The sequence below is a fragment of the Clinocottus analis genome, unplaced genomic scaffold (genome assembly GCF_023055335.1).
Source record: "Clinocottus analis isolate CAN_PGR_092001 unplaced genomic scaffold, fCliAna1.0.p SCAF_7, whole genome shotgun sequence".
Classification (NCBI taxonomy): Eukaryota; Metazoa; Chordata; class Actinopteri; order Perciformes; family Cottidae; genus Clinocottus; species Clinocottus analis.
Genome location: NW_027176229.1, coordinates 11828508 through 11846998, shown reverse-complemented (window position 1 = coordinate 11846998; position 18491 = coordinate 11828508). Strand labels below are relative to the sequence as shown.

General features: G+C 40.9%; 1 protein-coding gene across 2 annotated transcripts; it reads right to left on the bottom strand.

Moving 5' to 3' along the window:
• Window positions 1-1109: 1109 nt before the first annotated feature.
• Window positions 1110-17599, bottom strand: LOC137779156 (rabphilin-3A-like). Of its 2 annotated transcripts, none has more exons than XM_068566690.1 (18): window positions 17331-17599; window positions 8682-8771; window positions 8553-8564; window positions 8262-8387; window positions 7986-8115; window positions 7733-7816; window positions 7491-7644; window positions 6391-6576; window positions 6089-6271; window positions 4570-4649; window positions 4349-4423; window positions 3798-3907; window positions 3555-3681; window positions 3407-3463; window positions 3143-3297; window positions 2971-3052; window positions 2723-2819; window positions 1110-2619 (listed from the first exon to the last, which is right to left on the bottom strand). In XM_068566690.1, exons 2-18 carry the CDS (start codon window positions 8753-8755, stop codon window positions 2489-2491), a joined length of 1863 nt encoding a protein of 620 aa, XP_068422791.1. In that variant the 5' UTR covers window positions 8756-8771; window positions 17331-17599; the 3' UTR covers window positions 1110-2488. The 2 variants fall into 2 exon arrangements, with proteins under 2 accessions (XP_068422791.1, XP_068422792.1); XM_068566691.1 differs by lacking the exon at window positions 17331-17599 and adding an exon at window positions 16079-16221.
• Window positions 17600-18491: the final 892 nt, after the last annotated feature.

The window sequence follows — 18491 nt, the reverse complement described above, 5'->3', positions numbered from 1 at the left end:
GCGGGGTTGTGAGTGTGACTTTTCATCAAGACATATTCGTGGATTTGCAAAGATATAGATTCCAAACAGTTTTTTAGAGTGACGCATGTCCGATTTTGTCTGTCAACCTGCACCTCACTGTGACAAAATACAGATATTCGTCTCCACCTATTTAGGACAAAAGCTGCAGAGCTGTCTTCACCTGTAGTTTCCAACTGAAAAAATGTGCAACTATAAAGGTGTGGTAAAATAAAGTATTCATAAATTCTGACTGAAGATAGACTCATGGCAATGTATAATATTATGCATACTATACTGTTACAATGACATTAAAATAAGAAGCAAGCAATCATCAGATGTTTCTATATCCATTGTCTTTTTTTCAATTGCGATTGTCTTCACTTATTGTCACAAAGTCAAATCATGACTCCAATAGGTCCTGACACATTGGAGGCCCTTTTCATTAAATTTTATTGATCTGTGTAAACTTTCTGCAAAATCTTTACATGCAAAGTTCTTTGCAAACATACATGTTTTCCAATGCATGCACTATTTATGTACAAATACAGAGATAAACTAATAAACATTCTACTAAACTGGCAAAATCAAGTAGAAGACAGCTATGGGTTAAGCTTGGAGAAAAACCTGTTAAAAAATTAAACTTCTTATTTTGTATGTTGATCATCGTCTGGTAATCACTGTAGTGTAAGTAGCACAGCATAGGACAGTGTGTGATGCTACTGGTGGGTGTTTGAATCACGTCCACATGAGTGGCTGTGGAAAGAAAACAAGACACTGGAGAGATTTTAATGCTTATGTACAGAAATTCTCATTCAACCGATGACATCTATTTCAATATCTGCTACTGATATAGTTGGATAAAATCTTGTGATTATGTGCTCAGTTGATAATCAGTCTATGCTGGAGATGCTATCAGACCAGTTTATTCAGATTACACCATACCATGCAGAATATGGCCTCTTGTATATAGAATATTAACAGAAACGTTATCGGGAAATGGGAAAGCAGTGTAAACATTGATGAAAATACAATAGCATTCATTTCTTACAAAGGATATATATATATATATATATATATATATATATATATATATATATATATATATATATATATATATATATCTTGAACCACAAGACCTTTCATGCATAGTTTTTTTGTCTATATTATCTATATTTTGACATTGGAATAACTTGCAAACAGGTGTATACAGTGAGGTCATTCCACTTTGTAAGGTGTGCTTTCCTTGGTTTGCTGTGATTAGTGAACAAACACACTAAAGCCTTTAATGATTGGGTGTGGCAGAGGGGGAAAGGGCTCTTCTGTGCGTGTTGGGGTAAAAGCGGACTGCCCAAGCACGCAAGATTCAGGAGCACAGTGCATGCAGATAAATCTGCCCAAATGACATGACCTGTTCTACCATCTCTCCTTGTTAAGTGGAGAAGCCTAATTTGACTCTGTGCATTCAGTGTAAACACAACAGTAGAAAATCTCTGAGGTGTCAGAGTGAACCACGAGCATCAGAAAAGTTGAGGTAGCAGGAGGAAAGTCCTTGTTCCTGCCAATTCTCACCATAACCAAAAAATAAACTGAAAATAAATTTAAATATAGTTTACTTTTCTCCAATCACACAGTTAATACTTCTAACAAAATCATAATTTACAGCTTGAATAACTATACATAACAAAATCCTAATGTTTAGGTGTGCTATCATTTTTAATCACAAATCAACAGCAGCTGAAAGACTCATCTTGCTCATTGTCCACTGACTTATGAATCATCTGTATATATTAGATGTCTATCCTAACCTGAGCGATGTATCCATATGTAAACATTTCTTCATGGAAATATACAATATGTTCAGGACAGTGGAGACTGTTGAAATATTTGATGCTGCAGCTGCGTGCTTTCTTACGTCTGTGGCTTGGCATGCTTAGTTCAAGTGTTGCAATACAACATGTTACAACTGAAGAAATCCCCAAAAATTCCCTGACAGGCAAATTCATTTATGAGCCCAAATCAAGGCTGTTATAACTTGATTGAAGAATTTTGACCTCAGATGCCATAACATATTGCTATTCTGTGCCAGTGCAATTATTTTTCTTTAGCAATGTTTCAAGTGCAGCACACTTAATGTCATTACTGACAGGCATGATAGTGTTTGTGCAGCTCTTTTTTTCGCATGTCTTAATTACATTGGTGAATTCCCTAATTTAGGTATGCTTGTTTTGTCCCAGAGTTGGATTAACTATCAGCACAGGCAGACAAATTGTTAAGAATAGAACTAGAAGGAAGAGTCTACTACATCAGAGGGAGGGATGAGTAAGTCTGTGATGGCCAGGTATGAAAGAGTAGATTACACAATAAAGGTGCATTAAGAGACGAATGCAAACCAAGTAGAGGTTTTAGCTCATGCTGTGTGTTTGTGTGTGCTTGTGTGTTTGTGTGTGTGTTTGGGAGGGGGATGTGGGTGGGGGGGATTAGCAAATGGTTAATCACTAGTAACAGGATTCTCATTATGCAGGGTGTGCCAGCGCTCAATCCTCTTGTCCTTGTTCTTCAGACACTCATACCAGTGCTTCAGCCGCTCTCCTTTGGCAGTGATACCCAGCTGACACCCACCTGTCAAGGAGGAAGGGAGGAGTGAAAGGCAAGCGTTGGTGAGCAAGGGGCAAGTGGGAATTGTACTTTTGTTTCAGTGAAGCAATTATGATCAAATATTTACCGATGTAGTCGTTGGACTTCCCAATATCGTAATCCCAAACAGATATGTCTAAACTCTTCTTGGCCAGGTCACTGTGTTTAATTTCATAGCCGAATTCCTGAAATGTATCAATAAATGATTTCTTTTCAGCCACTTACCAACATTTTTCATATTGGAGTTGGCAAAAATATAAACCCATATGATTTGATACTATTTTGTGGATGTGCTCGTTTTTACTATTTGCAGCCCTTCATCACGCTCTTACAAACCTCATTAAACTCTGGGTTTAAAGTCCTCTTCTTGATTTGTGTTTTGCACTTGGCCTTCTTCCCCATGTCAGGTTTCAGGCATCTGAAAATTGAAAATTAATAATTTAATTTATGGCATGTCTAAAGTTATACATTGACAATCTAAACGTATTTCTAATCCTGCTCTACCTACATTTTGACATATGGGTCAGAGTAGCCATTGGCATCCATGGCCGCCAGGTGAACACAGCGTACAACACCCACGAGGAGACGATTCTGCTGGGTGCTGTACATGAGGGAGATCAGAATCCGGCCGCGCTCCTCTACCTCTCCGCCATCTTTCCCTTGCTAAAACAGGGGAGCGAAAATAGTTCAGCAGGAGGAATAAAAAGGCTTTGAATATAATTCTCTGGAGGAATCTGTCATGTTCAGGCATGCTTGGAAATAAAAGCATTGCCTCATCTTCGTAGAGAGCGATGCCTCTGGCTCCCCCGGCTGTTGCAGTTCTCTTTGTCTGCGATGGGGTAACGAGATTACAGCAGGTCAATAAGAGATTCCCACAAGAAGAACAAAGCATTGTTTGAATGCAATTGAGCTTCACTCACAGGGATAACTCTCTCCAGACACACGTTGAAGTTTTTCTTCTGGTTCAGCTTCAGTTTTTTCAGCGCCACTCGGGTTTCCCCAATAAACTCATTGTGTCCGAACTTGTCTTCATCACAGACAGACAGCCTGAAATAAAAGAGGATCTAAATCACACACACTCTTTAAAAGGTTCAACTAAGGGCACATTATGTTTGAAACATAAAATCAGAGTAATTGAAGACTGTCTGAGGTGTAGTATTCACCTGAGGGTCTTACGCTGCATGTCTTCATCTGTCAGGCCATGGTAAGTGAGTGTCTCATTCCACGCAGGGTTGCGGGTGTTTCTCAAGGTCTTTGTGCGCAACTTGTTAGACTGTTAAATGCACGTTGGAACAACACAAGGTAATATAAATATCTCTAACCATGTTAGCACAATGCAAGATCTCACACATCTGTGGTGTGTGCTGTTTTATCACAGGAAGAATCAATATGGTGCTGCTTACCATCAACACTTGTTTTTTCCACTCACACTGACCACCATTACAGCATGGTATAATTATCCAAGCAATGCACCTTCGCTACATCTCCACAATTTATTTACGAGGTCTCCATATCTGTTTCTACATCATATCCACATGCAGGTTCTATGTTGTCGTCAATTCAGACCACAGGGTGTCAGCCTTGAGCTAGCAGAAAGGGCTGTCATCAAGCCTAGGGGATCTAAAATCACCCAACTTACTTTTTGCTTTGGAGGATATTAAAGTAACACAAATCTTTAAAAGAAAGTAAAAGACTAATGTAGGAAATGCTTTACCTTACTAGCCCCAGGCAGCAGATGAATTTTGACATAAGGATCTGCCAATCCATTTGAGTCCATGGGCTTCAGTCCCTGAGGAGAAATGGAGCACCATGTCCATCACATCATCACGAACAGCTGAGTGCAATTAAGCTAAAGTGCTATTAAGGAGCCTTTTAACGTAAACCACTTGATTGTAATTGTCCTTTTGTGTGAGAGAATGCAGATAATAGTGGTACCTTTCCTTTGAGAATGCTACAGTGGAGGCTGTTGCTTTCCTGTTCATAGAGCAGACTGAACTCTAGAGAGCCCAGGGTTGCTGAAAGAGACCCAGAGCAGTCGTTACATTAGACGACAGAGAGGCAGCAGGTGTGCATTTGAGTAATTTAAAGCATAAATACAGGGAAATATTCTCTTGAAAATAAACAGCACTCAACTTGAGAAGTGAGAACAATTACCAGCCCAGAAAGGACTGAAACGATGGCGTCTTGACCCTCACTCATGAAACATTCACTCCTCTATTTACCATTATTTTTTGTAAACAGCACAAAAATCTCGTTTGAAAACAGGGGCATATAATATAAAATAAACATTCAAGTCTCAAAGGAAGGCGCTCGGAAAATAAGGTCCAGGGTAATAAAAAAAAAGACTGAAATGCTGCCCACACAGATTTTCTTTGGAGGACTTTCAGTGCATAGCTGTTGGGGACAAAATGATCAAATGTCATTTGTTAATTTATTTTATATAAGTGTTAACTTTTCTGGGCTGAGATTCACCCTCAACTTTGTGCTCCAAGGACACAAATAACTACTTCCAAAACTAAGAGTCTACAACCATAAAAAAAAAGTAGACTTATGTTATCCAATTAGCTCTCCCACGTTGATTAGATACATATATACATTTAATTGGTTATACATCAAAACACACAATCCATCAGAACTCAAATTATGATCAATGAACTTATTACATTCAATTAGTCCCCACTATAGGATCAAACTGTCATCACATCGCTATAGAGAACAGACACATAACACCATTTCCACTCCCTACACAAGGGATTGAATCAAACACAAGAGGGATCTACATATATCCTGTTAGCCCTGCTGTATCTCAAATTATTTGCACAGCCCACATCCCCGGACCTCAATAAAATAAATGAACACCCAATCCCCTAGAGAGAGAATAAAGGCCATCTGAAGCTGCAGGCGCAGAACATGAATGGCATGGCACCATTCTTATCATTAAAATGGGATGTGAGGTGTATGAAAAAAAAGTACAATTACATAGTATATGTGTCACGATTGATTTAGTAGTTTCCTTAGATATTGATCATCATGCCTCGATAACACATGATGGTTATCATTTGTCATTTTCTGCAGCTCAATAGACACTGCCAAAATGATACATCCTGTATGCAAAGACTATTGGGTAATTTCTATATATATATATATATATATATATATATATATATATATATATATATATATATATATATATATATATATATATATAAAGGCAGGAATCAAGAATTGGCGCAGTATCTAAGCATCTAGCTTAAGGGAACATAAAAGCAATCTACACTTCATCATCAACATCTAGCAATTCATCAACACCCAATACTGCATGGAAAAAAAACTCCCTATCCATACCTTAAATAATTGGAACAAAATCCTCTATGTCAAACTGTGCATGAGTTGAAATTAAACTAGACACACCATACTGTACTCTATAAGAAGAGTGAGCAGGTAGTGTACTCACTGGCTTCATCCGAGTCATAGTCGTTGGCCTCCTCCTCCTCCTCCGCTGGGGGAGGTTGCTGTCGGGCAGAAGGAGCACCGTAGGCAACGGGCTGCTTCCTGTCCTCTCTTGCTGCAGGAGGTGCTCTCTGCTCTGGAGGAACTGCACCAGAGGAGTAGGCCCCTTCATTTCCTGCCACTGGACCTACAACCACATTCAATCATCTGTGACTGCAAAAAACAACTAGGGATGCAATATTTGGTTCATGCCTGAGACTCTTTATTAGGACAAGAAGAAAATGTTGTGTCCAAGCTGTCTCTCACCCTGCTGGGCCATGGTGGCTTCTGCAGCAGGCTGTGGTCTGGAGCTCTGGACGGGAATCATCTTCTTCATCGCCACTGGGCTGCCCTGCCCGGCCTCTTCAGGGCCAGCACCGCCCGTGGCCATGCGCGCAACTGATGGTTTCGGGGCCACAGGTGGGTAACCAGAACGGCCCTGTGCCTCTGGTGCTAAAAATAAGAAAGAATAGCATAACACAGCAAACCCACAGACGCACTATACATAGGGGAGACGAGCATAATCACACCAAGTCAGGCTCCTACTGCAGTGGAATGTGTAATACTCCCAAGTCTCTCTGGATACTTTTGATGTTGCAGCTTTTTCATTGCAAAGGCATTGACCTACATACAGTACACTACAACAAGCTGTGGCAGCCTACCACTGTACATGCAGAAGCTTTATACAGTTGTCTGCCCATCTGCTGCTCTTTTCTTATGCAAGAATCACAATGCTCAGGTAATCACATTGAAAGTGTGAAATTATGTGACCCATCATGCCAGCACCACCTGGAGGCTCATCCCTTATCACAGCAGGCACCTTCCGACGGCTTAATTGAGCTGTTCATCCCCCTCCTCTGCAACAGTGGGCGGTACTACCAAATTTGGGAAGCAGATAAAAGGTTTGAAAAGAGCAATGAGAGGCGTGTTGGAAGAAGACCTGTGTGCAGATGCTGATCTAATAAGACTGAAGAGGTGGTGCTTTGAAAAATGCAAGTTGCTGGCTTCAGGAGTGGAATACAAACTCAACGACACGACGGGGCTCGCCAAATGTTGAATATTGTCCCATTGGGTTTTTGTTGAGGATACCAATGTGATGCCAGTGTCAGTGGCTCACCATAGACATCGGCAGGATGTCTATGCCATGGGAAACACCCACCCAGAGGCTTGAAGCGTTCATGTACAAAAATGGGTTTTATCCCCTTTATCGTTTATTTTATTTACATACTCCGCATATTAATTCTAGATATTTAAAACCTGAAAACCTGAAACTTTTGGCACAGAGGCAGGAGACTGGCTCGGACTGAGGGTGATACATTCAGAATAATTAAAAAGACTCCAGGCCCAAGCTGAAGGGGTTGATCTACCTGGTGGTTGTGGTTGGGTTACTGCCTGCCTGGGCTTACAGGCTTGGGGCTCCTTAGGCTCTGCCGCTTCCTGGGCTTTAGATAATGGCATGGGCGATGGCAAGAAATGTTTGGGAAAACCTTTGAAGAACCAGGCACCAGACCTCTTCCACACCTGAGAAATAAAACCAATGTATGGATGTTACAGACTTTCCAACGGACAGTTGAACTATTTGATTTGTTTACTGGTGTAAAACTCTCACCTCTCGCTGTTCTCTGCAGATCTTGCATAGCCACACAGCACGTGGCCGACTGCTACACTGTGTACCACACTTGGTACACATGTTCTACACAACAGGAGAAAATTAAGATTTTCATCTGCTCGTCATTTACAGTGCTCTCAGAAATAGTCATCTCATAGACCATGACCTATTGTGTTTCCTCATGTTTGGATGATACACAGCAGGGAAACAGTTTTTTTCTTTTCTTGTAACAATAGGAGGACTCATTGCTTACCTTTTTGCAGTCCTCACACACCACTGAGCTGACCCCAGGTGACCCAAACTGCTCTCCACACAGCAAACAGCGGGACTGTCCATCCCCACACACAGTCTTCTTCATGTCGTCCAGGCGATTTATCAGGCGACTGCGACACCAATGAGTAAAAGTACTTAAAATGTCCCTGTCAATCATCCCAGGTCTAAATGTATTCATGTCCTTAGTCCTAACAGACATTTTTGTTTTTTGTACACAGACTTTGGAGAAACTGCTGCAAGTTCTACAAATTCTCACCCAATTCTCTCCTGCTCCATGGCCTCCATTTTCTCAGCACGGGCAATCACACTGTTTATGATCTCTTTCTCTTCATTTGTCAGGTCTGGACCAGGACCAGGGCCTGGCTGCGTGGTCCAGTTCCCCCTGTCAGACAAATATGTTTTCCAGTTGATGTTACATTGCTCAATAATGACCAATCATTAATTTGCATCCACACAGCATTAACATATTACACTGCTTCCTGAACAGTTACATATCAGATATACATGATGCAGATAAGGGAGGGGGAGTAGGAGTGTGTCTACTTACTGCTCTTTATCACTGTATCAAAGATCACGCATCAGAGGAACGCGGGTAAAACAAACGAGAGTACAGCGTGGGTTAGTAGACTCAAAGTGAAGGTTGACAACACGAAAAGGTTCTAACAATCATGCTTACCTCGCGTGCACGGTCCTCTGCCTGTCGTTGGACTGCCAGCGATCCGAGCTGCTGCTCATCACTGCGTCCGTCATGCTGCACTGTCAGAGTCTGCAGATCGACACAAAGACAGAGATGAATTCAGCATGGTACAACATTGATACAAAGTTGGCAGCTTTTCCTGACATTAGTTTAAGAGCTCTTAATTATGGTGGGAACAGATGTTTGTTTTGATTTTTTTATAAAGTTTGACTTGCGTGTTGTGTTGAGTCCATACTTTTCGCCATTCTCTATCCTAATCTCATGCTTATGCAGCACTGACTTAACTGCCACTATGGGTTGCTCTCTCATCAAAAAGGATATTGCGTGCAAATTTGTGAGCCACAATAGTGCTGACCCGGATTTGGCAAGTCACCAGATACACTTCCTCTAATTGCCACACAGTGATGTACGGCTAAATTAAAGACCACTGATGATGACCTCATGTTAGTGGCCATCTTAAGCCAAACAAACACATAACAAATACATCTTTTAAAGTTTCCAAAAAAGTAATAATCTTCCTTTCATCTACTTGCGTCCTATAAACTAAAGCTTGAAAAATCAACCAAATATAATTTATTAATGCCAATGTAAGCACATTTCTTCTTTCCAGGCTAATGAGTTCCATCTTCTCCTGCCAAACGTGTTTTATCAAATTCTTTCCAGAGACATATTTAATCAAGTAAAGGACACAGGAAAACAATGCATAAAAATAGCACAAACAAAAAAGATCTGTCAAGTACAAGTACTATGCTCGATTCTAACAAGGGTAGCATTGCAGAGTGAGAGTATTGCAAAGGGAACAAAGCAAGCCCTCCTGTGCATTAGTGACCAGAGTGAAATTACACTGAAGTGGGGGGTGTAATTTCTTCCCGTTTGTGACTCCACACAAATCAAAGAAACAGATGGTTCCATATCGCAGGAGTGGCTCAATTATGCCATGATACAGGAGGAGGAGGTGAGTTGAGTTTGTACTGACAAGGATGACTAAGAGTCTTTGTTTCCGGCATTTGTGATTGTACACGATTGAAGCAGAGGCTTTTATCCAAAGTGATGTCTTTGTATTCACAGTTGTCAACCACCTCTACTCTTTCTTCGAGGATGCTGGTAGGACCCGGTGTGTGGTCAGATGTGATGGGGGAGGGGGCGGGGGCAGGGGGGGAGTTATGATGATTCGTTTATAAGATCTGTTGCACAGTTATTGTCACCCTATGTGGGGAAAGTGGTACTGGATTGTTTATGGGATGGTTGTGTCATCAGAGTATGTGAAGTATTGCTGCAGGCTCAGAACTCAGCCCAGTGCAAAAGATAACCCGGGGAAACAGTGAGCTGTCAACTGGTTTTATTTCCCACAAAGCCCTTATCCATATGATACACCAGCAATGTAATTTAATGTAATTTAATTATCAGATTGACATCGTAAAGATACTATAAATGATGTCAACACTACGGCAATTGCCAGAGGGCAAGCTTACTCAGTGTGTGTGTGTGTGTGTGTGTGTGTGTGTGCATGTGTGCGTGTGTGTGTGTGTGTGTGTGTGTGGGTGGGTGGGTGGGTGCTCCTGTGCAATTGTCTTCAAGCCTCTGTCAAGCAATTCATGGAGGGATGCTGCAGCCGCCGTAGGCTGGAGGATAGAGCAGTGTAGTATGTCCTGAGGTTAAGTGCTTGCAGTCAGAGAAGAAAAAGGAGCCACAAGAGGATATAAATGTCTCTCTTGAGCTTCATATGTCCAGAATTATGATGGTGCAGGATGAGAAAAGGGCCAGTATTGGAGCGATACCATATGGAATGCTTAATGATAAGGCTAAAAGAAAATCAATACATTTCACTTGTCCTCAGCTTTTCACAGCACTGTAGAAGCTTGGAGAAAGTGAAGAGGGAGCGAAAGGGAGGGGTACACTGCCGTCTCCCTTATTCAGCTGCTCGTATTATGCTGCGTAACGTTGTGGTACATACCTTTGAGCTCTAATCTGTTGCTGCACTGCTTGCAGGAATCAAAGAAAAACAGCAAATGTGCTGTGCTATCAATAGACACTCTGGGTGTGTTCTTTTCCCTCTGATGCTGCATGCAGCCAACAGTGGCAACATAGTCTTCAGGGAGCATTTGTCATTTTCCACTTTTCAGCAGCAGTCTGATGGTTCAGACATTACTCTGACTGTACTGCATATATCGTATGCACCAAAGTTCTCAAGCTTGGTCCTCATTCCCTTGCCAAAATTAATTCTGTTGCTTTTGTCTAACATGATTGTTCTGGAGATGTGGATGGAGAGAGACAGATGGGAGGGGGCAGTCAGGCATTGGGCTGGGTAATCACTGACTCAGACAAGTCAGAGCTCTCTGGCGCTGGGGATAGACGTTACTGCATCACAGAAGTGGACTCTTTACCAAGGTGACAGTCCAATTAGCATGCAGGAAATGCCACGCTTTTCTAATAAGGAGCTATCAGTACAGGCTTTGATTCTTCCAACATGGAAAGGCGTGGTTTCACGTACTGTTCAGTCAGTTAGGGTTTACATATCAGAGGTATTCTAAATGTATCCGAGGTAATTATAATGGACTATAATGTCAGATTGAGTCTAACTATTCTGCAGATCTGACATCCCTGAGACCCTCACTGGATCATACTCGATGCTCTTGAGGTTATAAATGCAACTAATCTGCGTCATCTGTGACTCTGACTTGGTGCAACAGTCATCTTGTACATGTTTTTCTCCCATATAGGATGAGTCAATCAGGTAGTTGTTACTTCTCTGGAGAGCAGCAGATATTTTCCTGTGGGTTTTGTATTTTCCAAAATGTCGTGACGCCTCTATTACTTGATGATGCTTTCAGCCGTGACTGCAAAGTGGTGCCAATAACTGTTCAAGCGACCACACAACAGTTTCTACAAATACACCGGGCATGAATAGAATCAGATTATGTGTGAGATGACAACTGAAAAGCCTGGAGGGAGAGCATCGACTCAAGATGGTCATCTTTCCAATCATCATAAGTCATCCACGCAGCAGGATCTCTTCAAAAGAGAGTTTCTTATGAGGGTGGAGAGGACCAATTTAGAAAGCTGTCTACTCCTCTGGCCTTGAAAGAATAGTCAATACAAATCTGCATCTGTACATCTTCCGTGATGTATGCATACACAGCTCCCATAGCATACCTTGCAGATTATACATCCATTTTTAGAATACAACCAAGCCTTCTCCTTGGATACTTGAAGTGAATGCTCAGTGTGAATAACTAGTGTTATGCAGAGACTAATGTTGTTATGTGACTTTGATGGCAGGTGTATGACTCATTACTGCAGAACATATGACTAGAGTAGACCTGGATAAGAGCACTTTGTTATGGCTGACAGCCTGTCAATTTTTCAAGATTTAGTTAATTGCTTGTAGAAACAAAAGCTGAAGTAAGCAAAGAGAGTGACAATCAAGCAGCAGAACATGGATGGATTGATACAACATGGATTTAGAGGGTGGGGAGCATCTCCTCTGTTCCAAGAGCAGCAAAAACAAAACGTTAAAAGCAAGGTTTTAAGAGTAAAATGCATGCCTAAAAGCAATTATTACTGGAGTATGACTTTGTTAACTCCACCTGTACTTAGTAACATATCTAAAATGTTGTTTTATACCCTCTTTTGTGTCCTTTTTGTCAATGCACTAAAGATAATGACATTGGAACACAACGCGGTAATGTACTTGCATTCCAGGGCAACAATTCCCTCGCCAACCTCCAAGAAGCACAATTTAAAAATGGGTTAATGAGAACAAGAGATCAATGCGAAGTCCCACAATTAGTTTCTCTTTAATTTATCTTTAATCAAGCCTCCATTCGTATTTCCATGCCTGCGGCTACAACATACTTACGGAGATCGGATGTCGCCCTAAAACTCTGCTATAGCCATTACCCAATCATCAGCCAACACCCCTTATTGTTGACCAGCAAAGTCCCTGCAAGCTTACATCAGCACTTTCCTCCAAAACATTTTCCAAGGTGCTGATTCTAAGTAGATGTCAGAGTTGATATTGAAGTCACTATAGCATATTCACCCGAACAATGATTTAATAATCCTGTTGAAAGCATGTATGTTTATGTTACTGTGACCATTAATGTTTCATTAACTGTAATGAGCCTTGCTTTTTCCTATTAAAGACCAAATAACTTTGCAAACCATACACAATGTTTCATAGTGCTGCAAGAAAATTCAGCGATAACATTTTTTTAAAGTGAGCTATTACTGGATATGTATTGCCTTGTGTGACTTTGTATTCACAATTTATCATCTTATAAAACACGGTTAAACCAAGCATCATTCATTTTTTTTTACGTAGCCTGGATGTTTGGTGTAAGATTGATGCAATACTATGTCTTCTTCTTTTTTTATTATCCTGTCAACTGTTTCGAAAAAATTGATGTATAGTAAACACATTTTCTTTTGAAATATTAGAACTACAAAACAAATCTAAATAGCCGAGTTAAAGAAGAAAAAGAAAATAACATATTTAATTTCATCCGGATTTTTCTTCCTCCACCATCTGGTCTGGCATTAATTCAGATTGTTTTATGTATTATGAAACAGAACACAGGCTGAGATCCTCAGACAGAAGAATCTTGGCCGGTCTACAGTTTCAACTCAAGTCCTGTGGTGATCTGGGACATCAGGCCTAATCAGGGAAGACTCTTTCATTAAAATCTCTTTTTCATTCACATCTATAAATACAGACTTTTATGAAAGTGGATCAGAAGTCAAATTCACCAAAATCTTTGGGATAGAGGGAAGGCAATATTAAATCAAAAATGATCAGTATTTGCAATCATGCTATCTCAACTTAGAAAGCAACATCTTATTGATATTTAAAAGATGCAGGGCTTTTATGATTAAGAATGTAATGCAAAAATGAAATACCCATTAATGTGTACTGTTATGCATATTGTTGACCTATGAGTCATATACAGACCTTCACTAAACGTGAACTAGTTGACAGGCTACATGTCATCAAAAAATTAGAATCAGCTGCTCCTTCACGATCGGTGGTGACACGTGGGCTGGTGGTAGTTGGCTCTAATGTCAAAAAGAAAGTCTGAGCATTTTCAAACTTATAACACAGTTGACTGGGCCATAAACAAAAGTAGTTTTATATGGATGATTGAGCACACCCAACCTAAATGGTTATGAGCAGTAGTTCTCTTTATACTGAATGAAATATCACAAGCATGTTTGACTTGGTAACCTAACCAACTCTTCTCAGTATTTCTGTTGCTGGAAGCTAATGCTCGTACATCAGTCATCATGCAGGGAAAATGGGAATTTAAGATAGGAAGGACCAAATAAACAAGAGGTAGCTTCCCACTCCCAGTTGGATGACACAACTACATCCATCCACCATAAGCGAACTGTGAGTCGCCAACATAGCAAAACACTGAGGCCTGGACCTGGGGAGCATTGTAAAGCACTGCACCAAGAAGCCATCCACTGCAGGAAAAAACATCACTCAGCATTTCTTAATTATTTAAAACTCCGACCCACCATTGCTTTTCTCTGTAGGTCCCCTCTTTCAGGCATTAGTGCACGTTTTCTCTACTTGGGCTTGTATCAGGCAATATGTATAGAACAGTAGATTTGGGTCGGTAAAAAAAAATCTTCAGACAGAAATTATTCCACTCTAATTTCAGGAAACAATAAGGATGTTTGTTGGTCTTTTAGGTCTGTGTCATTGACAAATTGTTCATGTTTTCAGTCAGTGTTGTTGACAGGCACCATCTGTGGAACCACCTGTGAGGGCTTTTCACCCCTCAAATGCGTGAGTGTTTAAAAAATACACACTCTTCGCATGCATGTCTGCAAGTCCCGCAACGCTACAGGACAAACCGGAAAGACCATCCAGTGACAAGCATGCTGTTATCCTGCTAACACTGTTGGCCCTATCGGACCTCAACAGGGTGGGGGCTGTGTTTTTCATTTTTAAATTAACTCACTGAATTAGCAGGCTACAGCCTATGAGTCTCACTAGTAATAAGAAAACAATGTCATTTGGTCAATGCTTTATTTTAGAAAAGATGTAAACAGCTATATTAAGCATGGAACAATCCAGCAAGAGTTTGCAGTAAGGCTCAAATGTGCTTGGCTGATGGGGATTCATCCCAGTAAAGCGTAAGACTTTGAGATTTGGCTGCTGATGCATTGGCCAGTCATGCTCCTTCAATTACCTCCTACCTTATCTCGGGGGACCAAGGATGACCATACTGGTGCTTTATATTCACACTATACGTCAATTTTCTACTAACCAGAAGTGGCCTGCATCTGGGTCTGCTGAGATATGGTTTCAGATCTCCTACCAATCCTTCAGTGTGGCGGCTATTATCCTGCCTCTTCGTTGCTCTGCTTTGAAGATCTGGCACAGTTCCGCTGCTGGATATCTGACCCTCCCTCATGTCCTACCAGCAAACTAGCAGGTACAATGCCCCTGGGTGCTTTTAGCAGATCTTTGTTGGCAAATGAGAGCTTGTTCTAACCTGAAACCACTGCACCACTAACAATAAGCTTTGGTCCAACTTCTGAGACAAAAATCCAGATAGAAAGCTTGGTGATATGACTTAAAATGCAACGTTTAGTTTTTTAGACTTCACCCTGCCTCTGGGACGATAGCATTATAGCTGGCTAATTTCTTTGTAGATTTGACCACAACCAAATTGTATTTTTGATTTACAATTTTTTAATTTTTAACTCATTGTTCTCTTAAGGGAACTTTGCTTGAAGGCCCCAACAATTACAACTGCCTTTTCCCAATATGCAACAGTATTTAGGTCGATCTAATTATCGATCTCGTTTCAGAGACGATGGTGAATCGACTCTCTTCAAGCAGTGGATGAGATTGACTCACCACATATACTGCTCGGATTTGAATTTCAAGATGAAGCCACTCCCTTGTGAAGCTCGGCCACAAACGGCAGTATAATCTCTTTGATGGAACACATTTTTAAATATGCTCCAAAGTAAGGCACAGAAACCAACATGTATTTTTAGTATAACATGTGCTTTGGGTCTTAAGCTCCAAATATGGATTGTGAAGAGCACAGAGGAACATAGAGTCATGCACCTTTACCAACTGTGGCCATGGTAACGGCAAGATCACAAGATGAGAATGAGAATGATTAAAAGCTGCGTGCGTGCACCAGTCTATGTGTTTCAAAGCCCATGCAGTGGAACGGGTCATTGTTGCAATAATTACGTCTGTGGATCCTCTTTTGTATCAATAAACATGGTAGATGGTTGAAAATAAAGAATGTTTCGAGAGAGAGACAAGCTGAAGACATGGGATTATGGGTACAGTCGCTTTGTATCCTTCTGTTTTAAATTATGCAGTTAGCGTGCAGAGCACTTACTTCATTCCTCCATCTTTTTTTACCTTTCCCTTAACACCCATGTTTCCTGCGCTCCATCTCTCGTTTTCTCTTGTTTCATGTGATGACACAATTCCCCCCTTTTCTCTCTTGACTAATTCCAGTCTTTCTCTGGACATAAAACAGTGGGCTGGCACAGTGACTGAGTAATACACAGGGAGAGAGGTACCAGCAGAAGGGTGTCGTCCAATCACTACTGTGGTTGCTCATGTGAGAGTAGGCAGCTGCAGATATCTACCGTTCATTCAGTCTTTTCTCCCCTCCCCCATCTAATCCCCATGCTTCAGGTCTGTAGGAGGAGTTGGAGATGGTGGAACCAACTGAGAGGCGGATTCCCAGCTTCTTTTTTATGTACTCCTTCCATATTATCAACAGGAGCAACACACACTGCTCTGACCCACTAAGTGTAATAAGCATGATGAGATAACATCACAACAAGTATGTGACTGAATCACCTGTCCTGTGGCACAACTGGAGTTGAGAGCTGTCCTGCCCACATCAGCATTTAGAGGGATAACTGATGTTTTCTTCTTGATCTGCAGGCACATCAAGCCCTATGCACTCCTAAAAATCCTGCAGCAACGCCCAGGGACTGCAACCACACAATCTCCCACATTATTTATTAAGTCTGTTTTCTTATCTGTTTTTGTTTTTAGGACTGCAGCTAACCAAAAGCCTTGTTTTAATTAACGTTACGATGGATTTAGCTAAACCTATTGAGCTACACCAAGAGGTATATTCATTGGCCATTCATGAATAAACTCCTAGTACATCATTAGAGCATGCTGTCGTAAATAAATGCAACAATCAGCTCTATCAACGCGTCTATATGAATGGCAGGAGCCTTCTGCTGCAGAGCAATGCTTCCATTCAGACATGTTTTCACTAAAACAAAAGACTCAATCTAATGTTAATTTACATCATTTGTACCTCATATAGGTTAACTAGCAGCAACTCAATTCATTCTGAGTTGCGCTGCATGCAAATGGTCCTTTTTCATTAAAATGAGTAAGTAACAGGCTCATAAGGGATTCTATCAAATTAATAAATACAGGCAATACAATTTCTTCCCTCATAAGAAATCATTTCAAGCCCCCTTCATGCAGCATTCATTCAACTTGTAAATGATAATGTTCTAATGCACTGAGTCACTGACAAAACGCAAAAACATCACAGAGATTATAGGTCAGGATGCAATGTTTAAAAAACCTTCGAATGAGATCATACAACCTACCTGAGAATCCAGCCCTGCTTTTCTCTCTCCTCTCTCTCAGGGAGCTGTCAGGGAATGATGCGGACTAAATGTCTATGCAGCGCCTGGATACGACCACAGAGTCACTCATTGCGCATGGTGCCTGTCACCAAAACCCGTGTTTTTATTTTTTTCGCCTGGAGTAGTAGTTTATTGCTCGAGGCGCAACGGATCACCACAATGTGTGGGAACGCGTATTCTATCCTGCGTGGTGGATGGAAAGCCCTTGGTACCTTGGGAAGGAAACCCCTGGATCTGAAGTGATAACACTGATGCTCAAGTGGGCAGTCATCACCTGATTCGATTGTCTCTTTATAACGCGCATATGTGTCTAAATATGTCCCATCATCAATGCTGCCCGATTTTCTATGAAATTATGTACAGCATGTCATATGCTGTTGTGATTTGTAACTGCGCTTTTAAGGCATTTTAACCTACATACAATTTTATGGTTGTCCCAAGTTTAAACGCAATGAGGTTTGAACAAAATGAGTTGCTATCCTATTTTTTTTCTTCTTAATTTCCCTTTTTATTTTGTGGTTATTTGATATGTTGCCATACACTGAAATATCGGTATTGTTCCTACACAATGATGAAATGTGCTGGCACTTTCCTTCCAGCGGCAACTATTACGTTTTCAAATGTAACCACTTATATTCTAACATCAGCGTCTCAATTAGGAGTGTCGCCTCTTTGATTCTTACTGTGCAGAGATTACGCCATCTATTGGATTGAGTGATTACTGCGCCAAAGAAAGGATGCAATGGACCTCTTTTACCGAATAACATATATGTGTGATATTGGTTCACTCGGCACACAAAGTGCCAAAACAAACTCACTCTCAAATACTTCGGATTTACATCATTATAGGCAGAGTTGTTAGCAGTTACGAAGCATATTTGCCACACCTACACAGGAAAAGACTGGAGGCGAACCAAGAGGCTTCTCATCTTCTACTTCCGTATTCGTCTCCCACTTAGAATACTCAAATTGTGAAAGTTTTACTTTAATACTGGTGGTGGACGCCATTTACTGTATATAACAAGAAATATATGTTTAATCTTTCAATATCTGTATGCATGTCAGATCCCGATACATCTCAAAAACTGCTTTTTCTCACTTTGTTTAACGAGCACTCAATAC